The 26319-nt window shown below is 34.2% G+C and overlaps 5 protein-coding genes across 5 annotated transcripts; 3 read left to right on the forward strand and 2 right to left on the reverse strand.

Moving 5' to 3' along the window:
* Window positions 1-1387: 1387 nt before the first annotated feature.
* TRIADDRAFT_27830 (uncharacterized protein) lies at window positions 1388-5371 on the forward strand (the record flags this gene model as incomplete). The annotated part of the gene is made up of 13 exons (XM_002114029.1): window positions 1388-1429; window positions 2363-2498; window positions 2652-2693; window positions 3123-3154; window positions 3309-3452; window positions 3552-3650; window positions 3781-3884; window positions 3987-4161; window positions 4241-4356; window positions 4488-4573; window positions 4656-4768; window positions 4967-5064; window positions 5230-5371. 13 exons carry the CDS (start codon window positions 1388-1390, stop codon window positions 5369-5371), a joined length of 1329 nt encoding a protein of 442 aa, XP_002114065.1.
* Window positions 5372-6547: 1176 nt separating this feature from the next.
* On the reverse strand, window positions 6548-8479 carry TRIADDRAFT_58155 (uncharacterized protein; the record flags this gene model as incomplete). The annotated part of the gene is made up of 4 exons (XM_002114360.1): window positions 6548-6792; window positions 6906-7025; window positions 7169-7288; window positions 8308-8479. 4 exons carry the CDS (start codon window positions 8477-8479, stop codon window positions 6548-6550), a joined length of 657 nt encoding a protein of 218 aa, XP_002114396.1.
* A 1287-nt stretch (window positions 8480-9766) lies between these two features.
* On the forward strand, window positions 9767-14239 carry TRIADDRAFT_58156 (uncharacterized protein; the record flags this gene model as incomplete). The annotated part of the gene is made up of 10 exons (XM_002114030.1): window positions 9767-9903; window positions 11024-11211; window positions 11604-11740; window positions 12191-12439; window positions 12597-12845; window positions 12995-13078; window positions 13192-13398; window positions 13691-13934; window positions 14051-14094; window positions 14204-14239. 10 exons carry the CDS (start codon window positions 9767-9769, stop codon window positions 14237-14239), a joined length of 1575 nt encoding a protein of 524 aa, XP_002114066.1.
* Window positions 14240-18160: 3921 nt separating this feature from the next.
* On the forward strand, window positions 18161-19934 carry TRIADDRAFT_58157 (uncharacterized protein; the record flags this gene model as incomplete). The annotated part of the gene is made up of 2 exons (XM_002114031.1): window positions 18161-19201; window positions 19539-19934. The coding sequence occupies 2 exons, from the start codon at window positions 18161-18163 to the stop codon at window positions 19932-19934; spliced, it is 1437 nt and encodes a 478-aa protein (XP_002114067.1).
* Window positions 19935-21229: 1295 nt separating this feature from the next.
* TRIADDRAFT_28013 (uncharacterized protein) lies at window positions 21230-23352 on the reverse strand (the record flags this gene model as incomplete). The annotated part of the gene is made up of 9 exons (XM_002114361.1): window positions 21230-21393; window positions 21481-21517; window positions 21589-21676; window positions 21752-21936; window positions 22078-22200; window positions 22293-22442; window positions 22551-22652; window positions 22769-22940; window positions 23252-23352. Coding segments are annotated over 9 exons (1122 nt in total), but the record flags the coding sequence as incomplete, so codon positions are not given.
* Between the last annotated feature and the right edge of the window lie 2967 nt (window positions 23353-26319).

The raw sequence follows: 26319 nt of genomic DNA on the forward strand, positions 1-26319 counted from the left end.
GTGTTTTATATTTACTGAAATGCAAGATATCAAGATATAGTTTCTTATCCAATTGTATCCTATCCTCTATCTCGTATGCTCAATCTGGCTTGGTTTTATCGTCTACTGTAATCGATCTACAGTACCTACACGGGCTTGTGTCAGAAATTTTCTTAACTAGTTTGCGGTGCCTACCTGTAGAAATGCGCAACTGTCTTGACGAAATAGCGTCGAATGGATTGCATAAAGTCTTGCCACTATCGCGTATGCTCTACAACATGCAATAGATGATCATCGTCATAAAAGTAAGATTCCATCATGATTTCGTTATCCTCTATAGTCACTATCCATTGCCTAAAATTAGATTAGCAGAATTGGTATCAAGAGAACTAACCGTAGCGAGAGACTTTGTCGACGTGCAGCTATGGTTGATGAATGGGCATGACGATGTTAAAGTCCTACAAGCTCGACGAGCAGCTGGCCCCACTGACAGTCGCTATTTCAAATAATCAAAATGATAGACAGTCTTATACAATTCGTCTGTAGCTAATCATTCAAGATTGGCCTACCCTATTTCAACTTACAGCGGGCAAATGGCTAGGCAATCGTCGGATGACTAGACGACTAGAGAGTAAAGCAGCCATGGAGAAGATGAATTTTCCACCTTGGGAGACCACTCACGTATGTTGGTCATGGACAGGGGGTTATGGGTTGTGGTCGACTTATTACTCTACTGTCCCGAACAGCTCCTAGCTCAATACGCTTGCGTAGGATCATCATTAGCGTAGGCTGGAGGTTTCCCATCGCTGTCTCAGTCGGTGCGGACACTGTACCATGTAACAGTGCAACAGCTGGTCTATTCCTGTAAGTGTTGACTGTACTACGTTACTGTAGCCAGTTTGATCACAGTACGTACAGTGTACAGTACAATCCAGTCCATCCCAATGACACTGTACCTTGTGCATAATAAGTTGTCACCTTCTCCCTTAAAAAGAGAATAAGCTCCTTGTTACTTTTTGGGGAGAAGGATGACAACTGCTATGTAAAGAGGATACCATTCTGATACTGTACTGTACAGTGTACAGTACTGTAGTCTCTGATGAAACGTACTGTACAGTACTGTACTGTACTGTACTGTACTGTACTGTACACTGTACGCCCAATGTGTACAGTGTACAGTGTACACTTTACAGTGAAATATGTACTTTGCACTGTATCCTTGTACTGTACTGTACTGTATAGCGTAGCGCGGTCGAAACGAGTCTAAACTACAGTACTGTACTATAGGCAATGCAACATTAGCGAAGTTGTCCTAGCTACTGCTATTTCCATCAAAATCCTTCATCTTTGAAGTGCGAGGTTGTCTGGCGATTGCTTGGCTTTTACAACAAGCTACAACAACTGTAAAATGAGTAATATCTACATTACTGAACCGCCAACAAGTGGCAAGGTAAGATTACTTTAGACAGATTGACTATCATTCTGCTTCAACTGTTGAAAACTGTTCTACTGGTGATGCTAGTACCTGCAGTAGCTCAAACGGCCACCACAGTAGCCAACAACCTATCCCTCGATACAACCCTTGCAGCGCTCTACTTGCAGATCATGGATATTGGTAGTCTGGAAACGACTACCAAATCAATTGAGCTTATTCAACATTCAACAATTTGAATCCATATAGACAGCTTTTACCATAGAACTTGGATATATCCTATAGTTATTATCATACCATGCAATTTTCCAACAGTTACTATTATCCTTTGATATGAAATAAATACTCATAGTCTATCGTACGTTTGCCTATTTCATCAACAGCTAAGGTATCTTGCCATCATGATATGCATGACGTTGCACATCTACAAAATGCCATTCCAAGATCTTCACTAGCTGTATCTAATTTTCTTGCCTATTTCTTGCATAAACTACATGTTTGATATTATCTCATGGCTATACCGTATAGTGGATATTCCCAAAGATACCAGTATATTCGTGCAATGCATACTTGTAGTCCATTTTTGGGCAGTACTTGCCTTCAAACCGTGGAGGTCATTACAGTCATTATCAGGGAGGTCTTCAATTTGAACCTCAATACCTAGCCTGTAAACCATAATGATGTATTATTATAGTATGGCAATGATATCCAATATTGGCCTACGATAAAATAGTATACCTATCATAATTATTATAGTAAATCAAACCAACATTGAATAATTGTCGAACTCATGAGATAATATCATCAACTCAAATAATGAATTAAACACAAACTTACAGTATATTCATCCTTGAGCTAATTTGAATCAAAATGAAGTATGTTAATAAAAATATTATGATTTTATAAACTCTGTATCAATAGCATTCTCAACAAAAATTTGATGTAACGTAGGTCTTGGTAGTAACTTCCTGTGGAGACATTGACATCGAATTATGGTCTAAAGAAGCACCTAAAGCTTGCAGAAACTTTATACAGCTATGCATGGAAGGCTATTATGATTCTACCGTCTTTCATAGGGTTGTCAAAAGTATGTATCTGAGACACATTCATAAGTAATCAGTAATCGATATGGCAATTAAAAATACTTTGACTTTTCAATTTTCTTCAAGTCGAATAAACATGCAGCTCGTCATAAATTTGTATCATCTACAGTGAACAAAATGTTTTGCTTCTAAACTAGATTTCATTATCCAAGGCGGAGATCCTACAGGAACTGGTCAAGGTTGCTTTTAGATTTAATTTTTGTCGGTATTAATGATTGTCAGTTCCACTGAGTAAAACAGATTTGTGCATGCAGAATAATAATAGCTGTTAATGATGACGAAATATTGTACACATTAAGAGATAATTCTTCAATATCAACACTCTTACCAGCCTTAGTAGCGATAATTTAAATTAAATTTATTCAAAAATTGTGAATTTAAACTAGTTATTCTTTATAATGCACATTAAAGTCAATGTACAGTAAATTGATGCATAATATAGAATTTGTACCGTATCAATTCAATGATATTTTCGACAAGTTTATAATAAGATAGCAATTAAGGTAGCTGTAATCAAGGCTAAATTTATGTAGCTGGATATTTAAATAGTCAAAGATCAACTCACAAAGGCTCGCTTTAACTTCAAAATGTAACTTTATCTTAACTAGGTGGTGAATCCATCTACGGAAAATCATTCCAGGTAAGATCTGTAACTTAAAATCAATATTATGCAGCGTTTAAATTAGCTCTAGATCTTCACTTTGTATCATCATTAATGGACAATAAAATTTCTGGCCTAGAAATTTGTATAATATTGACGTTTGATAGATATCTACTATGTAATATTATAACAGGACGAATTTCATCAACGACTAAGATACACGCGAAGGGGTTTAGTCGGTGTAGCCAATTACGGACCGAATACAAATGGTAGTCAATTTTTTTTTACCTTAGACCGAGCTGATGAATTAAACGGCAAGAACACTATATTTGGAAAGGTTGGCTATAGATTCCCTAAATAATTACTAAAAGAATAAATCGTTTGATCCATACTGATATGTACATAATAATACAATTTATTACTGTTGACGACTTAGGTCACCGGTAATACTATCTATAATGTACTTAAAATTGCTGAGGTTGAAACTGATGGGAACGATCGACCACTTTATCCTCCAAAAATTATTAAAACAGAGGTGATGTTCTTGCACTGTATAGACTGTGTCACAATTGGATAGTGAAATTAAGAATTGTGTAGATATTATCTTGTTTTGCAGATTATATGATAAACCTTTGTAATAACATTGCTGATCATCTATGATGTAGGTACTTGCAAATCCTTTCGACGATATTGTTCCTAGATTACTGCAAAAAGCTAAGCCTAAGGTTGAAATTGAAGCAAAGAAGCAGGCAAAATCAGCAGCAACAAAGTACAGTATTTAAAACTTGTCTATATGATGCAGTCACTTAATTTTAGCTAGTTGTGTTTAATCAGTATCTTTCTATCACAACAAATTTTAATTTTTATCTAGAAACTTTAAATTACTGTCTTTTGGGATGGAAGAAGAAGAAAATGACGGTGATGTTGCAGCTACATCCACAGATCGCAAAATTAGGAGTAGTCATGATGTCCTTGATGATCCAAAACTAAGTGCTGAGCCAGCCATCGAGTCAAGCAGTAAAAGGCGACTTTCTGACGATGAAGAAGTTAGACTCTTGTATAGCCGTAATTATTGCAAAATGACAATTAATTTAATTATTTAATGATATTTCTTACGTGATTTAGAATGTATCGGAAGAATATGACAACCTCATGAAAGAACGGATTAGGAATAAACTACAGAATAGGAATCAAATTGAAAAACCAGTTATTGAAACGCAGGAAAAGAAGATTTCTAGAACGTAAGATTGATACTACTATTCCTGCTACCATTTCAGTTTCGTAAACTAGACATTTTGAAAATTAATATTTATTGTTTATTTAAAAATTGTTAGTTGTAAAATTTTCATTCATTACATCGATATTACTTTAGTGAAGAGTTACGAAAAGAGGCAAAAGTACTGATGCGAGAAATAAAAAAATCCCGCAAACAGGAAACAGTAAAGGATGAATCAGATGGTATCGAAAATTTGCAAAGCATAATTTATTATTATACGTATAAGTACCTAGTAAATAACTTGTATTAAAAACATAATGACAGATGATGAGGATGAAGAAGAGGGTGAAAATGAAGTTATGAAAGAGTATAGAGAGCAACAGCAGAAATACTCTACGAATAAAAACTTACGAAAGGACTCTAATAGGGAAAAGAAGGTACATACACATGCAGTAGATGTATCATTCCTATGGAGCGATAACAGTAAAATGTACCAGTAGAGTGAATATGACAGTAGTATATTTACAGTTTTTAAATCTGCACAAATTGAATGATAAATGAACTCTTCAATCGGTATCTGGTATATAATATAATCCTCGAATAGGCTACATATAAATTTTATATCCGAATTTTAGACTCTTGAATTCTTAGCGAAATTCCAATCAAAGCTTCAAGCAGCAAGAAGTATGCCTTCGGATAACGACTCCATGAATACTGATGGAAAAGATAATAAGTCCTTATTGACTAATGATGAAGATACAGATGAAGATGTTCAAGATGATAGCTGGTATGTAAATCGTTATCAATCAATACCGATTGAATACTGACGATATAGAATTTAAATCATAAGACAAGAATCATAGAATAGAGTATCTAATAGACTTTATTGCAATGATAGGATGTCTATTCGATTGGATATCGATAATACAGAACATAAATCTAGGGATCCGAATAAGCAAGACGTCGACGCCTACCATATTTACGATCCGAGAAATCCGATCAACAAGAGACGACGTGAAAAAGGAAAAGAGAGACGTTAAATTTTTATAATTCATTGTAGGCCTGACTGAAATCGAAAAATATAACTTGATTTAATTTGACTGTGGATAAACTACTGTAATATACTTTATCATTTTTAATTTTAGCTTATCTCTGATGATGTATGTTTACAATATTTATTGTACATACTACTTTATTCATAAATATAGAGTAGTAAAGTTTGTAAATGATTACTGTAAAATGTCTTGTAACTGAAAAGATGCCTGTTAAAGATAGTTTACCGTGTGGATGCCTCCCTATACAAATTACAAACTGTAAAATGAAATTATGAAGAGTAAAGTTTTATATCCTTAAGCGCAATTCGAAATAAAACTACATTTCTTCACAATTGTTGTATAGAATAAGTTCATACGACATAAAACAAGGTAATTGCTTCAATAGAAGCACAGACTATTTGTTTGATTCATGCTAATACTACTGTACGACAACTTGCTTGTATTAGCACTTGTTCTCACAGTGATAAGTGGATCCAAACGCATTCTAAGATATAATAGAGTCTATGGTTCTGTTTGTATAGTCTGTGGTACAGCATAGTTAACATCAAGAAATTGCAAGCACGTCCTAGCTGTGCAAACTATAAATACAGCAGATCAAGTTTGCTAGCTCATTATAAGGTAGATATTGTACGCACCACACATTGTACAAGTGATTCCCCTTTACTGTTAGTAACATAACCTGTTAACATGCTCATCGTCAACATCTGCTGAAATTTAGCAGTCAACGAAGGTTCAATAGTACATCCATCAAAGTGTTGGAAGGTTTGTTTTTATTGCCATGTTCAATATAAAGAACTTTTGAAAGCATGCAATATTAACCTTTGAATCTTACTGATTTAGATAATATACAGTTAACAATAATTTGCAAATTCATGAAGAAAACGTAACGTCATCGCAGTGACTGGCAAGCGTTAGAATAGTATACATCATGGACAATTCCAAAGCAGTACTAAGAAAAAGTTAGATTTTGGTATTTGATTTCACATACTGTATCTTTAGTATGTAGTGATGGCCTGAATGAATTTAGTAGATCTGGACCTGTTTACACAATTTGGTAAGGATCGATTGATTGCATTATTTTCCTTTAATAGATGAAAAAGGTATTTACTTTCTAACACTGCGATAAAACCAGCCTTGACCACTTAAAAAATATCGACCCTGTTACAATGACTTTTTGGATTCATACCATTCTGGTACTTGTTTCTTTGACGCTGAGGAGATGGTTATAGATTGACTATCTTTAGGAAGGGGAGATTGCCATCCATAACGATTGTCCGGAATACTGGAACGTGAGATTGTATCAGGAACGAAAGTCTCGATACCTCGATGTAAGTCGAGGTATCTAAGGCTGGCAGAAGTGACTCCTATTAGAGTTCCACTCAAGATCATAGCTGCTACACTGCGGACTAATACAAACAATAAAAGGATGCAATTATAACTTGTGTTTATTTATTGATCGGTTATATCTTTAGCAATTTCAATTTTATCTCTATCCCGTATGCACGTAATAATGACATACATTTAGCTCCAATGACTAATCCGGCACCAAATCCTCCAATAAATTGATTGACAGAGTCGTCTTTTCCGCGAACATAGCTTGTATAGCAGCTTGTTACAGCAAACATGCTACCGGTAGCAGCTAGAGTAAGCAATAAAGACAAGTTATTGCATCGACTAACATCAAATGTAAAAGATACATTACATGTGCTGTAACTATGATTACACACCAGTCTACACAACTGTATGTGGTGGTATCATATTGTTCACTTTGTATTCACTTACCAAAGGTAACTGTACAGGTAGCAAGTTTTCCTAGATTTATAATACCGGGGCGGTAGAGAGGCGGGTACGGTTGTGGTTTTTCGTAGGCTAACGCGACGTACATTGCGCCATATAGTGTACCTTAAATCTAGATAAAAGTTAAAAGTTAATGTAGAATTGTGATGCAGTATCCACTACGGTAGTTACTACTTTAGTGTATTTATGGATTGAATTTGTGTCAGCGTAGATTAGTCGTGAAAGGATGATTTCTTTCATCAATGGGCAAATTTAAAAAATTAGCATAACTGTTAACAGCACTAGAAAAGGCAAAGTCAAAATCTTGAGCTTTTCTCGCTTGGTAGCACTCCTTACGATCATTTCAGTAAAGGGTTTTAATCGTTACGTGAGTCTAATCAATTATTGCTATCTATTTATGATTAATTATCAGCGATATTAGCATGAGAAATGAATTGATGATGTAGCTGAAAATTGGGAAAGGAAGAAAAGGCGTTTAGTCAGGTGCACTCGATTGGTACTATGCGAATAAAGACTACAGCTAAGGCTTTAGGAACAGGAAAGGTTAAGATGTTGTATTGTAGCAGCGAAATGATAACATTACGTATTCATTATAATCCATCCTTTGCTATCTTCGTATTCCATATGTTGATGAAAGGGTTGATAGGAAAATATGGCCAAAGTGAGCTAGCAAGATAGATGTATATTGTTTCGTTGTCTCAAGATCTTGGTACTATTTATAGTAAGAAGGATATTTTAAATCATATCCTTTCATGAACAGTGTAAGATAACTTCCTACTTTCCTAGTGCATTCTAGTCGACAGTACTCGATCTTTGTATGTTTATTAAGGTACGCGTATTTTTCGACAACTCTTTATCAACGCCTTGTTGGCTGTTGGTTTTGTCTCAAAGTTGACTGGCTGCATTGTACGCTGTATAATGATTTTCGGCCAATTTGGCATGTTGGCTAATAGTCCAAGATACAATGATGGTATTCGAAACTATTCAGCTTACGACACTATTCTAGTAGAGGTATATTCTATCATTGGAGGGAAATGCTATATGCAGCATGTTGCAGGCGTTGAAATGACTTTACTCTTGCCGATCAAGTTGAGTAGCAGCATGGTTGCATTGGTATCACTTACCGAATACACCGCCAGTAATGCTGTAACCTATCGCTTTATCTACACAATCTTCACCGTCTCCAGTATAGCGGATATTCTTGTGAACAATTTGGTTTAGTATGCCGCTTTTCCTATTTTGGCGAAAAGAGGAAATATTGGTGTTTAACTTTGGCGAGTCGTCGTTCTCCGCCATCTTGACTGGTATAGCGTCTACTGTAGTTTTAACAGTACTGCCCGTTTTTGTACGGTCTACAGTCTGTAGTTGACTGTGACTGTACGGCACTGTCCATCTGTCTTTCTGTACAGTATCGTGTACAGTACATAATACTGTACACTGTAGGCATTTTACACGTCTGTACAGTGTACTGTACTGTAGATACTCGAAGTAGTCAGTGCTTAGTTGAAAACATTAGGGCTTGAGTCTGTCTGTCTGAGACAAAAAAGACATCAGATTCAAGGTGGAAAACGTTAGGACTTGAGTCTGTCTGAGACAGAATGGCCATCAGATTCAAGATGGATATTTCAATACGTCTGTACAGTACAGTACAGTACAGTACTGTAGCCATAGAATACTGTACTGTAGATATTCGAAGTAGCAAGTGCCTTAAATAGAAAACATTAGAGGTTAAGTCTGTCTGTCTGAAACAGGATGGACATTAGACTCAAGGGGATATTTTGATACGTCTGTACAGTGTACAGTACTGTATGGTTAGTAGAAAACATTAGAGCTTGAGTCTGTCTGTCTGAAACAGGATGGACATCAGATTCAAGGGGGATATTTTGACATACAGTACTGTACAAGACCGTAGGAAACAGTTGAGCTTAAGTCTGTCTGTCTGAAACAGGGTGAACATCAGATTCAAAGGGGATACTGTATTTTGACACATCTGTACAGTGTACAGTACGCTGTACTGTACGGGTAGAATACTGTAGATATTCTAAGTAGCCAGTACTTCAAAGTTACCTTGTGTATGGTATGAATCAATAGCAGCAATGAATGTTCGAGTAGCTAGACAGAGAGAGTCAATCGCCCATTTTGACCATGTTGAACGACGGCTAGGTGTCCGTCCCATCCGTTTTTGTGAGAGCAGTCCCGGACTGGAGACTGTACTGTATGGTTTAGTATCCATGGTAGCATGTATCCGTATCAGGTAATGCCATCTTCAACACTTTACTATAGGAATGACCACTAATATACTGTGGCTAGAACATAATTACTGCCTCGACAGCACAGTATGAAGTAGAAGATCGACACTAGCTGTACAGTATATAAACAGCACAACCGACAGACTGCAAGCCATTTCAATATTTCAACAACGACAGCCAAGTTGCATTTCAACACTTGCTTGTGATCGACAAATCTGATCAATCAACACTGGTTGGGCCTTATCCATCATCGAATTCAGTAGGAAAATTACTCTCCATCTTCTTCAAGTGTTGCAAATCACTTTGACCGCTTGGTTGTTGTTAATGATACAACATGAAGAAATATATTGTGGATGTAGAAGCTCCAAGGATTGAAGGAGATAAATTACTACCGTCCGATTCCGACGAAAATGTCAATCAAGCTCAGTTAATCCAAGAAACGAGTCCATCTCGTCGACGAGTTCGTCGCAGGTAGAGTACTTGATTTCTTCGTCGTCTTCTTCTTTTTATCTTATCCATTCTACGCCAAGTTTTGGAGACATGCAAGGAATCATCGCAACATACGCGCTCTCTCATCAACTTGACGATCGTCAAGGATGAGTAATACAGTACAATAATAATGAATTGAATTAGCGATCTCTAAAAACAGACAAGACTGTCCGTACAATCATTTCCAACTAAAGCAGTTTCAATCCGTAGTGCACGCTTTTAATTTTACCTACTTTATTTCCCTCTCCTATGCTTATTCAAGGATAGCTTCAACGAGTCGAGTATGTCGACCACTGTACATAGTCGATGAGCCTGAAATCGCTAATCCTAATGAACTCGGCTTACAATGATGTTTTTGTAAAGTTGAAGTCCATCAATGGTACTAGAGCTATAGTAGAGATGTTAATCAGAGACTATCGACGATCGATCAACATGGCCACAAATTGGGATCCTGCGAACGAGTAAACTCCAGTCGATTTCCCGTCCAAAACCGTCGGCAATTTTATTTTTAAAATCTCTATCATCTACCTTAACCCTATCTCTTTCTCTTCCAGTTGGACAACGATAACGGTTACTTTAAACTCCTTTAAAGGAGAAACTCTACACCTACTAAAAATGGAAAATATTTCCAAAATCTTAAAAAATTCCAATGAAAAAAAAAAAGAATTACGTATACGGATAAATTATCTCGATACAACCAACCACTATGACGTGCTATTGAATTTTTTTTTTTTGACCTGTCTTCCGCTATTCCACTACACGCGTAGTCTGTGGTAACCTTGAATTGGACATCAACAGCTGTTGGGATAATTTGTTGGACTTTTTTATCCATTTATTTGTAAATGCGCCTTTCTATTCCCATATAGATTGCCGATCATTTCGATACAATGAGTGTGCACATGATTCAACATCGTATTCATATTCCTTTTACCACCAATCATTCAATCACTAGCTCGCCCGACGCCTACATAGCGATACACAAATGATAACTAAAAAAATCATGCATAGAAATGATAGAATGTCCTTTCAATGGCTATTGATGCGTTACTATACTCTGATTTAGACTTGAAAATCACTCTGTATACTTTTTTATACCTATTAGCAAGAAAGCTCGAAGAATCAACTCTGTTGATTATTCTGCAAGTAATCGCAATCGTAGCTGTTGTTCATGTAGCCGTTACTTTCTATTTATCATTATGATTGGCTTCTTGGTTGTTCTGGTTGGAATGATATGGGTATTTTTCGATATTAAAAATGAAATGGATAGAATCAGAGTCAAGTTACATACTGGTAAGTCGCTGCATTAAATGATCGTTTTTTCTTTCATAAGCAAATAGTTCTAATCATATCATGGTGTACGTTAAGTTAATTAATACGTAGACACAAAATCACTTTTCATAGGTGTGTATTTATTGAGTAAGCCATATGCCTTATGTTGATTTAAGTTCTGCACAATTGACAATACTTTATTGATCCGTTAACGCTACCTTAGTTAATTTTCTTGACAATTAATTCTATTATTGACAATCCTGCATTGAAAATTTTCTATACGCTACGATACAAATTTTATCATCTTGACGATTAACAAATAATTAATCAAAGTACCGTATCCATCGAGATACACTGCTCCTTCCAATCTATCTTTAAATGAAAGATATTAATTATTCTTTTCTTTTGTACAGTTGAAAAGGAAAATCTTCAAAGGAAACAAGAACTTAGTCTAAATAAACAAAAATTTTCAAAGATCGATAAGGATATCCAACAATTATATCAAGGAAAAAATCAGTTACTATCACAAATCTCCTTTCTGAAAAGCGAGGTAAATTTAGCAATATTTTACTTCTAAATTTAAAATCATGCCGATTCCGTGCTTAATGATTCTAATTTTCCTTGTAATTGTAATTATCTTACAATATGCTATGCAGTAATTTTATTAATAATATATCGGATGAAACTGTTCAAACTTTGCAAAAATATTATCAATAAATTTTAAAGCAATTTCTTCCGATTGAAAAAAACGTTCAAGACTGAACGACACAGAATCTGTACGTGACCTAAAATGCATATACTCCTATAATTACCTGTTATTTCAAGGTTAAAACTATAAATGCAACATTATTGAAGAAATGGCAAGAGTCGCAAGAAATGCCTCATCGTTTATGGAATAATGTAACAAAGAAATCAAACATTAGTAAAATCGTGATAACTACTGTGCAGCTAAACTTTGTACATAACCTAATACGTCAATATAATTACATGCTATTTCAAGGTAAAAACAATAAATGCCACATTATGGAAGAAATGGCAAGAGTCCGAAAAAATACCTCATCATTTTTGGAATAATGTTACCAAGAAATCAAACATTAGCAAAATCGTGATAACTACTATAGCTCAACTTCAATACAGAGTAAATAAATTAGTAAATAACACTAACTCTGCTATAAAGTCACTGCAAGAAGACAACATTGGTAACAATGGCGAAATCAAATTATTGAATACAACAATTGAAGATGTCAAGGTTTGTTCTAATGATTACCAAATCAATCACTAATTAACTCGGCCTAAAATTACCAAATGACGGAGAGTGTATTGAATTTATTTACCTAACGGCCATGGTAAAGCTGCTTATGAATTTATTATTCATTGCTTCATTGCTATTTTTGCTTTATACATAGGCAAAGTATGAAAGCATTATCAATCACTATAAGCAACACAAAGTTGAGACGAATGACACAGCCGAAACATCCAATCTCACTAGAAATAGTAACGACACTCTAATAACAACACTTCCGGCAAATCCGACGACACTTCCTGTCAATCCTACGACACCTCCCGTCAATCCTACGACTACATGGGAAACTACAACAGTTGAAAGGCGAGATAGTAGCACTGATGCCAAGATTAATTACAACAATACGACAACGGTACTGGAGCCGACTTTTCACTGCCGAAATATTCTGTTAATGTCTTTATAATTCTAATGTAGTCCTTCGATGAATACTATGTATTATTTTTAATCAAGAAACAACCATGTACTCCCCTTATAGTAATTGTTCATCGTTGCTCTTCTTAGATTCAACCAACACAGGATTTATTGAATGACTTGCGTATTGAAGAGACACTCACACAACTAACCAACTTAACAATGATCAATAAGGTTAGTATAATCGCAACTCTTAAAGGGTAAACTGAAATATGAATTAAAAGTAGACAGTATAGCTTTGTACTATCATACAATTAATGATTATTGCATTATATTGGTAAATTTAGAATGGAATAGGAGAACTAAAAGCCAATATGGAGAAATTGTATACTTCACTTTTCAACTTAAAACGCATAGTTTATTCTACCTTAGATGACTCTACAGAGGACTCAAAAATTGCCGTCATTGTACAGCAATTGAGTGCAACACTAAATTCTTCTTTAGAAAATATGGCAGATAATATTAACATGGTTGAAAAACGTGTCTTAAAATTGGTATGCATTTAGTTTTAAAACCAAAGTCATAATAATCTTAGCATACCTAATTGGTGGTATATTACCCTTTGCTTTAATTTGCTTTATGATAAAATTTTTATCTCACTGCCCGTATATGTATTAGATATGCAAATACTAGAATAATAATATCAAGATAAAATAAATAATTGCTATCTATTGTTGTATATCAATTTTAGTCACAAATAAGAAAACGGTGATAAATCTATTAAAATATTCTATCTACGATGTATCTTTATATTTTATCAATTATTTTGTATATTTCGATACATAGGAAAATGATGTAAATGCTATTCGCCAAACCAATTCATCGTGTGAACAAGCCGGAAATAATATAGAAGAACCATTAAGCCATAATGGCACATCAGCTAACAATTCATCTTCGACTATCGGCAGTAATAATACCTTGACAGTAACTACTACGGAGTTAGCTTCAAATTCAAAGGATAATTCTACATCGAATGCAATAACTGTTACTCCCACAGCTGCTTCGTTATCGAATTCGGATCAGACAGAAGGTATGATTAGAAATTAATAAAAGATTTTTTCGTACCGCAAAACACCTCCGAGAATATTTTACTTCTTCTTTACTAATATTGCTGCGATCCTGAAATATTTTTTCACTCACTGTAAGGTTTCGATGCAATGGAAGATAGTGAAAGTGACAGTGAAAACAGTGTAAGTAATATTTAATGTATCAGTTCATAGACATTTGATGTAACTTATGACGATAGACTTGCTTAATGCTTAAGGAGAGAGTATCAACGCTCAATTTTTTTTACTTTAGTTTTGGGCTTCAATCCAAGGGCGTGAAAAAAAGTGATATATTAAAGGCCGCAGAGAAACCTCGTAAAATTTTGGTTTTAAATTTATTGTAACGTACAAGATAGCATCGTTTATAAATTTTTGTAGACAATTACTGTTATCATTCAAGTCCTAACAAGTTTTAAATATTAAGCTATTTTATATTTTACTACACTTATTTAAAGAACGATATTTATGTTATTATTTCCACATTTGAGCTCACTGGATGTGTACTAAAACACGATAACATCTGCAGTTATCATGGCCTTCTTCAAAGCTGTCTTGCCTAGACTTTTAATCATGGAATAAAAGTGAAATTTTGCGATAGGCAGTTTAAACCAACAATAGGTTTCGGTTTAGACGAATATGTCTCTGTATATGAATTTAGGATGTATGTGCGAGTACGAGATACATATATGTACTCTATATTTATATTATATTATTGGATGTTATTTAACTTTACACGATATTTCCGGATATCTGAATAAGGTACTATTTTAAAATTAAGTACAGTTAATATTTACGGTTCAATGCCTAAATGGAATAATACACTTTTCATAGCATTTAACGATACAAGCAATTTTTTTGATCTGCAACACCTAGCAATAGATCGACTTCGAATTTCGTTCGATAAAAGATCAATATGAAGCAGACCTTTTGCCCATGTCTTTGCAGTAAATCATAAAATGTTACAGATATTAATGAAATGAAATGTTGTCTTACATTACCGTGATTGTAATGTTATAAGAATCAGTAATAAATACGAGTAATCAAAAATTTGGTAAGATGAACTACATCTGAGGTTTAACTTCTTCGTAACTTGAATCTTTTATGGGAGAATGATTTTTTTCTCATGATGCGCCGAAAAGGAATGAACGCATGTCAGATGACTTGTTTCACGCTATTCTGCTGACACTATCACTACTTTGTAAATTACACGGTCTTAAATAATCCCCTTGCAGAGACGCTAAGCTAAGGAAACAGAGTTTGTTATTAACTATAAGTATAATTTAGCGAATATTGCCATTTCAATTTAAGATTTCGAATATTTGAATTACTTTAAGATAGACGTATGAAATAAAAACACTTCTAGAATTTTAAGATTTGGAATATTTGAATTACTTAAAGATAGACGTGTGAAATAAAAACACTTCTAGAATTTCAAGACTACTTCATTTATAATTTACTTATGTAACAATTATTGCAACTTTGCAACCGAATTTTCCTTGTAATCATTAATTCAGTATACTTGTAGGATTACTAAAGAGTCGTAAAAAAGACAATTTAGTCATTGATATCCAGCTCATGTCGCTATTATTTACCACGATTGGAGCTATTAATATGTACATACACGAGTATATTTGCTGAAAGATAGTTACGCTAGTGTGAAAGAAACATCTACTATATTCGACAACTATGAAGCATCCGATGTATTTTAAGATTACAACATGAAACTTAATTATTTCTATAGCTATTTTAAAGCTAATACAATTGTGGAGACCCTAGACCAACGGGAAAATTAGTTTAATTCTATCATTTAAAATTTCGTTTATTCGTTTTTAACTTATAAAAGAGTTTTTAAAAAACAATTTTAATTACGGAAAACGTTAATGAGCATGAAAATAATAATTGTGCTATTTGAAAATTATGAATCATCTAAGATATTCACCTATAATGCAATGCGTATGGTTGTCTTCTAATTTAATTACGAGCACTTCTGTAGCCATTATACAACTAACACAGTCGTGGAGATGTTTAGGGTAATATTTAAATTACAGAGGGACGGATGCATGAGTTTGAAAATATAATACTATATTTGCATTATGTCAAAACTATGCAATTTCTACTACGATATATTGTATTTATAAAGCACGACATCAACTTAAACTGCATTCCTATAAGCATTAGTAGTTCAATGTCTGTAGGGATACTAAATTGAGAAAAGCATGTCATGCAATTATTTAACATTTAATATACAGTATATCGCTGTTTCCTTTAATCATGATTGACAATATTTAAATTACAGGATAGAGATGGGGATGCTAAAATAGCAACAAACCTATCGATTAGTATCAGTGTTGACGACATCATTCGAATTTAGAGGGCAAAGGGCATTATTAAAAATTTAAATACTATCGTAATAGCCGTAGTATCTTCTAAAGCACAAGAATGAAAAGATTTTTTAGTCAAGCATAATCTAAATCTCGTGAGAACATCTCTAAGGCTCGAGTCGTCATTATTCTGAATGAAATTTTATTCAATCTCGATTTACAATCAAATCTACAATAAAACAATTAGAATACTAAATTTTGCATCATCCTCTATTGTAGAGAGTCTAAAAATAAAGTTTTAATGTTTTATAGCTCAGTTATTGCTTCTTCTAGAGTACCGATCTCATGCTTTGTGAATAACTAGTCATGAATTAATACTTATACTTGATTATCCTGGCCTATCTCCTATACCGTATTACGATACCGCTTACCATCCTAGAATCAACGAAAAATCGACTTCGTTATGCAATATTTTATATACGGTACAATTCCATGTATAGCCACCGTTCACAGAATACAATTTGTACAGACACTAAGTTGAGGAAACAAATAGTGAATCATAAACCGTCTAAGCACTTACACGTATCTCTCTTTAACCATGATCAATTTCTAAAAATGATTCAAGTATTAAAGAGTGAACATGATGTATGAAAATAATTAAGCACGTACAATTGTGCTGTATATTATTTCATAAATTATGTAATTTACCATGCAAGCGAGTACAGGATGTAAGAATTATATAATCATTGTCGTCTTTAAAATTTCTCTTCTTGTATACTGTAGCATAGTAAATATTAAGTAAGGAATACGGATAATTGAATGATTAACCATCTAGGCGTACGTCTCTTTTTTGAATTATGGTAAATTTGGAAAATATTTAAATTTGGGCAGGATGAATATGTGAGAATGAAAATATTTCAAATGCTTATTTATTTATTTATTTTATAAAGTGCATAATTTATCCTATCAAAACCTCTAAAAATTAAAAAGTTATTGCAATCTTTGACTTAGATACACCCAAGGGCAATGACAGTACGTACGACCCACTAAATTTTCTCTTTTTCCATAAGCTATAGTAGCTTATTCTGGAGTAAATTACAAGATGGATAATTCACAATTCAATTTCTTTTGCTTCCATCTTGTCCATCTGTCATAGACGTCCGCTAACGAAGATATCACTATCCCATAGATGGTCCGTCATGTGATAATAGCATGAGACTCATGCTTTATTTTACCCATATCCGAATCAGAACAAAGTTGATTATCCAGTAGAAACCTAGTAACGCAAACTCCGACATGAGCAATTTACCAATCATTGCTTATACAAATTAGTCAAACAGCGATCTCTTGTTATTTTTAGGATTCCTTCGTCATCAGTGATGTCATTTAAAACTATTAAAACTATACTTAGCAATATAGTATTTTAAGAGTTAGTTACTGCAACATTGGCAGCCATTACTATTATAGCCGATTACTACGCCTCTCACGAGCATAATATAAAGAAAGAATCAAAGGCGGTTATTTCCATTAGTTAGCAAATGGTTGGATCAATTTGGGGGGAAGGAATGAATTGGATGTTTGATCTACCGGTAAAGGAAGATTAACGGAAGAGATTTTAACGATCGTATACGTCTTGACTACAACTATTTCAATCTTGATCATTCATAATCAATCAACGTAGTAGAATTTGCAATTCTATGAACCAATTATTAACGACAGTACAGAAGAAATGATATTGATAGAAGTGATTTGATTGCACTTGAACGAAAAGTATCAAATTCCATTTTGTCATAATTTTAGCATACTTGAAGGCGTAATCATACTAATATACTAGAAAATCCATACAATCCACTTGGAGATTGTATTCTGTCATATTCAAAAGCGAAAGAATGTTGAACATAATAGAGAATATAGGCAATTTAATCCGACTATCATCTATTAATTCAACTATCAACGATCCAGTTATGGACAGCGATAAGCGTGCCGATGACGACTTACGTAAATATACTTGCTTACACGATCTAGAATATAACACCTCGGCGAATCATCAAGATAGTAATCAATCAGGCACCACATCTGACAAACAAATGTTAGATTTATATCTTCCAAAAGCCGCTGACCCATCAACAGTACCTATCGTCGTTTTTGTACATGGCGGTGGATGGAGACGAGGCGATAGAAAAGCATTTCGTTACTACTTTTCCAAATATGATGTCAATTTATTTGCAGCAATGCTAATGGTGAGATGGGGCATTTATGAGAATGTGGGTAAAGCTTTCGCTCGTTCTGGCATAGCTTGCGCTGTTGTCTCTTACCGATTAAGTCGTTTGAAATTTCCCTATCTCATACTAGAATTACTAAGTTCTTTTCTAATGACTATGGCTATTATTTGCTGGCCAATTTTAGCCTATTCTTGGGTCATCGTACGCTACGTATTCGCTGCCACTCATTTTGCTATAACTCTAAACGATTGTCTAATGCTTTTATGGTCGACAACACCCTTGTTATTTGTAATTTTCTGTTTAAGCATGACAATTTATCCACCACCTAAGCGTACTATACTATTACTACCACTCTCGTTACTACTACTGTTAATTATAAATTATCTATCTCCATTCAAACCATATTTCCACTATTATATATTATACATAACCACGACAATAGCGATGTTGTCTTTATTGCAAACATTTCTAATGGATGATAAAGTTAATCATCGTGACAGCAATATTGATGAAATCCGCCATCCTACGCATGTTAATGATGTCGCTTTAAGCGTCAAGTGGTTAACAGAATATGGTAAAAAGACGAAACTCTATAACCCTCAATCGTTATATCTATGCGGGCATTCTGCTGGTGGTCATATTATATCCTTACTATCCTTAGATCAATCTTACTTGAATAACGTAGGGGTCCAATCATCGAACGTGAAGGTAACTTAAAACTACACTTTAGTATCATGGAAATTGCTGCAAATTGCAACCTTAGATTGTTCACTAGTTTTAATGAACTTTCTATTACAAGCTTTAACTCTAGCTTTAATATTTTTAAAGATAAAATAACAGTAAAATCATCTATAAAGGTAATTTGATGAATTATAACTGTAGATTTAAGCTCTAGATTTAATAATCTCCACACTAAATACTCGTAGATTGGTACATTTCATACCTTAATTCGTAGCTATACGTAGAGTATTATAACTTAACAAAGTATTGATAATGCAGTATGTAATTGCCGTTTAACCTGTCTTCATTTTTAATTATGATGTAGGCGGCAATAAGCATTTCTGGGGTATACGATCTTGGCTGGTTATCGCGCTCCGTTCTTAAACAGTTTTATTTAAATCCAGCTTTTGGTAATGATCCAGCCACCTGGGTTAAAGCTTCACCTTATAATCATATTACTCGAGCTAAGAGTGAAATCACTCCACCTTTTCTAATAATTAACCCAAAACACGATTTTTTACCTCTCCTCAATGATGCAAATCGATTTATGGCTAGCTTAAGAAAGAATAACTTTAGGTGTAAACATTTTATCACTCCAAATAGAAATCATCTAACAATAATGAAAGAATTTGGATTGAAAGAACGGCCTTGCTGTGGTAATGTCGAAGAAATGTGTATTTTATTTATTTATCAATGTGAAGCAAACGCCATCGGTAACTAATCAACTGTCCAATGGTACCTTTTAATTAACATTTGTTCTATTACTGCCTTGTTAAATATATTTCAGTAAGTAGTGAAATTGGTAGTCCATATACTCACGATAGCTATCAAAATCAATAACAGCAGACAGTATACAACAGTATATGTATTAGTGCAGTAATGAAATGAGTGAATATTTCCACTAATATATTTTATATACTGATACTGCTATTAAGTCCTGTCCTGACGGTGATGAATGCTACGGATTACAACATATCTATGTATTATAACTATCAACTCTATACTTAATCACATTTATGCCGACAGCAATTTTGAATTTGAAATATTTAAACTGGAGAAACTTTCGCTCCACACAGTTTGTATTAAAATTTCATGTCAAGTTCACAATTTTATTTTTGAAATACACAGGCTTATTACGTGATTTACAAAAGATATTATTCTAATAAAATTATTAAAAATGACTATCAAATTTTGTAGATGTACTAGCTATCAATCTCTGTTCACAATGAACAGTTAGTCCCACTCGTAGTTGTCTTTAACGAGCGTACTGTCCTTTCTGAAACTAGTGCTTTATGTATTATTTGGCCACTTTTTCTGTAAGTTTAGTGTACTGTACAGTATAGTAGCATATGCATTCATATAAAGCAAGATGAGATCATTGAGCTACTAAGCATGCGAACCAACAGCGATTTAAATAATTAGAGTGTGTATGAAGCGATTACTCCATCAGTACAGTAGATTTCTAACTATTAATCTTAGCATCAAATATCATGAATTAACTATAATTAATAATATAATCAGTAATCAGAAATAAAAAATTAGTCTAGAATAACCTTGGCATTTTACAAATTAAGTGTATTGGTAATAAAATACTATTTAATGAATTCTTCACATAATATACATTCCATATACTCACGATGGCTATTGAAATCAATGATAGACAGTATACAAACAATACATACATTTAATACAGTCTTTTAAAAACGAAATGATTTGCACTAAGTATTTTTCATACTGATACTATTTTAAGTCCAGTACCGACATAATGAATGTTACCTATTACAACATATACCTATGAATCACAAACCATGAATTTTATTTACATGAAAGTCGCCATCAATTTTAACTTAAAATATTTTAACAGCCGAAAATTTTGCTCTATACGGTTTGCATTAAAATTTCATATAGGATTCACGTTTTATTGATGAAATACACAGGGTTATCACGTAATTTACAAAAGATATTCTAATAAAATAACTATCGAACTCATAAATGTATACGAATTATCAATGTTAATTAAGATTGCATAGCACTCTGAACGGCATAACTTACATCGTCCTGACTGACGTTTAATCTAATCTTCGCCAGCTGGGCACAACCGGGTTCTACTAGTAGCAACTTGCAGGAACCCAATCTTTGGCATAACTTAAGTACCTCCGATGGGCTGCATACCATAATTCCTAGTAAGAAATATTTAGTTAAAAATTAATAGATAATAAAGCATGCAGTAGCAACTTAACTTTAATATTTATAGTTAAAATAATAACCTTCCGTTCGGCAAATAGATACATACTGTTCATAAACCTATGCAGAGAAAATAACGTAAGCTGCACATTTATCAAAATTAATATAATGATTTCAAGGAATTTACAAACCTCTTTAAAAACTGTCTCTTCAACTCCGCTCAATCGAAAAGATACAATAACGGCGCGAAGAAATAACTGTTCATGTACGGAAGCGTTTCTGCAAAGGATTGCAATGACATTTTTCATAAAATCGATATCATGGATTACCGATCAACTCTGTACGAGCAAATACCTTATAGCGGCTATCTTCGGAGATGAAAACATCTCAGAAATAGCTGTTGCTACATGTTTCATTTCTACCTTTGCGTCGCTACTGTTATCTAAATCTTGCCCTTTGTCTAACTGCTGATTAACAATCTCGACAGCTCTGCGACAGATATCTAACGTACGCCTAACATCTCCAGATACTGCAGCAACCTGGTATAATTTATGAATATAAAAAATATCGTAATGGCAATTAGACAATGTAAATTGGATTTAAAGGAAGCAATAACACAAATTCAAATATCATCATTATGGAATACTGTATATCATGTAATAACTTTTTAAACTATTTACCTTTCTAGCCACGAACTGAATCGCATCTGGGCTAAATATTTCCTCCAAATTAGCTAGACGTGCTCGTATAATACGTTCTAACTGATTAAAACTGTACGGCTGAAAAGTTAATCGAGTCAACCCCTATCAATAAAAATTATAGACATCCTATTTAACTGTTTATATAATTAATCGAATACTCAATTAAAGAATAGCAGTGATCATTTCCACCTTACCAATCTACTAGAAACCCTATTGATCATTGTTCGCTCCGGTAGATCCATAGTATTAGCAACAGCCAGTACAATTAAACGGGAGTAGCGAGCATTTGGCCAATCGAATAAGTTGTACATTACATGTTGTTTACGAGTCCATAGTAGGTCCAACTGAAAACGATATGAAAGACTACTATTAGTTGCGTAATTAATTTTTAATCAATTACACAAGAATTAAAGCATTAGCCTATGCTAAAGAGCCAGCTATTTAATTCAAACCTCATCAACAAGTACAATAGTCGCATATTTTTGGTTAGAGTTAAAATATGTATTTAGAATGCTGGCGCTTCTTTCAGCTGCAGCCTTTTCTCCTGTTAATTGCTGAAATGAACCAATTTTTTACATTTTTCTTAACTTATTAAGTAAATTTGAGAATTTCTTTACGCAGATATGACAGTATTGAACACAATCATTGTATTACGACAGCAGATCCTTACCTTTAAAATTTCAACATAGGCTTGACTTGGTTCTGTAAGTCTCATTCCGTTAATTTCGATAAATTTAAACTTTGGTATCTGCTTCGTTTGCACAGCTTGCCTTAGTTCTTGAACTACTGAGTAAATTGTTGCAGTTTTCCCAGTTCCGGGTACTCCAGATATATACATACACCTAACGATTATATAATTATTTCTTAATTGCCATCGATACGTATACATCATCCTATTTCCCATCAAATATATGATAGAAATGAATTCATAGTAGTCTAATTAATGATAATCGTAAGCTCAATAAAAATTTATGACCAACATGACAGTAACTTTAGTTCTACATTACTTATTAATATGAATAGGTAAGTTTACAATCTAATTGTGATACTATAATAACATAGGCATTGCATATTGATATCTATGTTGCATCATTAACTTTGTAGCAGTTATATATATAGGAAATACATAAAATTAAAAAATATACGTACATACCCTCCACACTTATCCAATAATTTACTAGAAATAAAATCGTAAATGTTAGCGTATTCTTCCTCCCGACACGGTAGCGGTCCGACGACTTCGCTTATTTTTAAGCTATAACATAATATTTTTGTTAATAATTATAATTCTATTTATTATTTGACTACGTATTTTACATTCTAGGAGATAGTAATACTGTGTATGTGTATAGACTGGCATTGCAATCATGAACCATAAATACTTATGGTCTGCTTGTATAGTAATCCTTAGCCAACATTATGTTCTTACTAATTCTGCATTATTTGTTATAAATTTTTAATTGGATTAGAGATATTTAGCCAGTCAATCCAATTTATGATTCGCTTATTAAATGCATTTAATTATTCAATGCATGAAAAAAGGGGGTAGATATCTACCGTAGAGATAGGACTAGTATGAGTTTATAGAAAGCGAGTGTATTGCTGTACTTAATTTTCCGTGGTATATGAACCAGCGCAGATTACAGTACTGAATTCGGTATAAGAACGTCTATCAGTGGATTGCATATATAGCCAGAACAGCAGCTACTTTACTTTATATATATTTTACAGTTTTTTTCTAACGTTATCTAGTACACCACAGACTACAGCTACACCTGATGACGGTTTGAAGCCTTTCATGATTTCGATATCGGAAGCAGATTGTTACTATTTACCGTATATAAATTCCATCGTCTTTATATCGATCAGTAAGTACGTACAAGTTTTTCACTTTCAATAATATAAGTTATTGCGTTCGGCAGGTACCATGAACTTTTGGACTCAATAACTCGTGTCTCGTAAAATACACGTCACTGTGACTAAATGCCCATAGCCACGTGTGAGTACTAATCTCTAATCATCATATTGGATCTATTACTGTGATCATCTAGTCTTACATTTTATGCAAGTACGTGTGCTATTGAATATGATAAAGTCACGGTCTACCAAGGAATCATAAAAAGTTTTGAGTAAACATTATTAAACTTACCAGAGTCTATTTCTAGTAGATGATTTGCTATTCTTTATTATTGTAGCTGGTCTGTCATTAGCCGCCGTATCAGCGGTCTTCAAGGTATTGATAGTCTCACTGGTAGGCGTCTTCAACGAGCGTATTGTTCTCTTGGAAACTAGTAGTTTATGTGGTAATTGGGCACTTTTGCTGTAAGTTTAACACATATATGCGTGTAAAACAAGAGTCAGATCATTCTGTTACTAAGCATACGAATCAGCAATGACTTTGCGTATATATGATGCAACTATTCCCTTAATATTCGATTTCTGACTATTTCTCTTAGCATTAAATACCATGCATTAATTATAATTCAGAATCATGGTTATAAATAAATTTAAATTTATTGATGGTATTGTATAATCAACTTTTATACCGATATGTTATCAGATTATCTGAGTGTGCTTGGCAATATCTTAAAACAGAGATAATTTCACCCTACGTAGACGGTATAAAGTATCTGGCGGCGTTTCTATTTCTACATTAGCTTATACGCGAAAGTAATCTGCATCCATTCGCAAACCTCGGTCTGGTGAGGGAATTTTTAGCTTTCGTTTTCATTGGGCTCATTAACGCAGAAGTTTTACAACTTCGTGTTATCCGACGTTTGATTGCACCTTTACCGATAGGCATGGTGTTGCTCTTTCTTTCCTCTCTAGTTTAACTTAATTTCTAAAAAGAAAGTGAGAGTTCAAGCTTATCATTACCAAGGAACATTACATGTAAAACATGGCTGCATGTGTATTTTGACTAGAGTTTTTACATTTAAGATCGAATATACAGTAAGTCAATACCAGAGAAATGATGGATTGGATAGTTTGCACCGTTCAATGACTTCAATAGACTCCAAGTACTTCAAAGCCTTTCGAAATTCTGATATTACCGAACTGCGTGGACCTTGCGTCTACTTGAGAATGATAGCCCCATCGCGATGGTTTATTGACGCATTTTATTGACAAGGTTGAGCAGAAGCTGGAGCTGGAGATTTACAGCTTGCAGGATTGCCTGGATACTGGATGCCGTCAGCCTACAGTGTACAGTACTTTCGAATACAGTACTGTACAGTTGTACTGTACTTTACACTGTACGCTTGTGATCAGATGTGATAATAACTTACTGTACTGTATATTATATCAGAATGCAGACAAGTTATGCAGCACTATTTTGGATAAAAATCCATTTAAAAGATGGATGTAGACACAAGAATACACCAAGAATTTTCGATATTGAATGCTATGTATTGCTCCATGAGTGTTGTCATTTTGGAAAGCACTGATTGTCAGTGCCATGTAGTCTACAGAACATGATTACCATACAGTTTTACTTCGAAATCGGGCCCCCCCCCATGACAAAGCTCACGGAACAGTAGATAGGGCTCAATCTTGTCATGAATTTCGATGAATGAATTTTGATCCCCAAATGATCAATCTTAATGCCTGCACAATCTTAAATCACAAATACTGAAGGTGAGAACTTGTACTTGCTCAAATACTGTAAATGAGTACGCTTTTCATCAACTAGTTAATTTAATTACCGGAAACCATCAATGGCCGGGGCCGGGCAGCAGCCACCACTTCCGCTCGGTTACAGTACAGTACTGTAGAGTACAGTGTACAGTACAGAACTGTAGAGTACAGTGTACAGTACTGTACAGTACAGATGATTACTAGCAAGTACTGTACTGTACTGTTCTGTACTGTACACTGTACAGTATAGTACCGTGTTCTCTCCAGACCCGTAATCCGGTAAAGAAAAACGCGCCAAAGGTTCAAATACTGTCCTAGAGGGATTTGGGAGGTTTTTCCTTTGCCTGTAAGGCTTGTAGTAAGTGTTTGAGTGCATGGTACAGCGCGTTAGCAGTTCACTACACATTACCGTATAACGACGTGACACCCGTAGTCGACTGACATCAACAGTGGTGTGTAGCAAAATAAGACTGTCAACCTGTAGTCTAGTGACTTTAAAGGTTTGAAGCACCTTGGGAAAAGGCCAATCCAAAGGGTCAAAGCTAGTCCAATTTCATTGAAGCTTGAATCCTTGAAAATTGGCTA

The sequence above is a fragment of the Trichoplax adhaerens genome, genomic scaffold (assembly GCF_000150275.1).
Source record: "Trichoplax adhaerens TRIADscaffold_7 genomic scaffold, whole genome shotgun sequence".
NCBI lineage: Eukaryota > Metazoa > Placozoa > Uniplacotomia > Trichoplacea > Trichoplacidae > Trichoplax > Trichoplax adhaerens.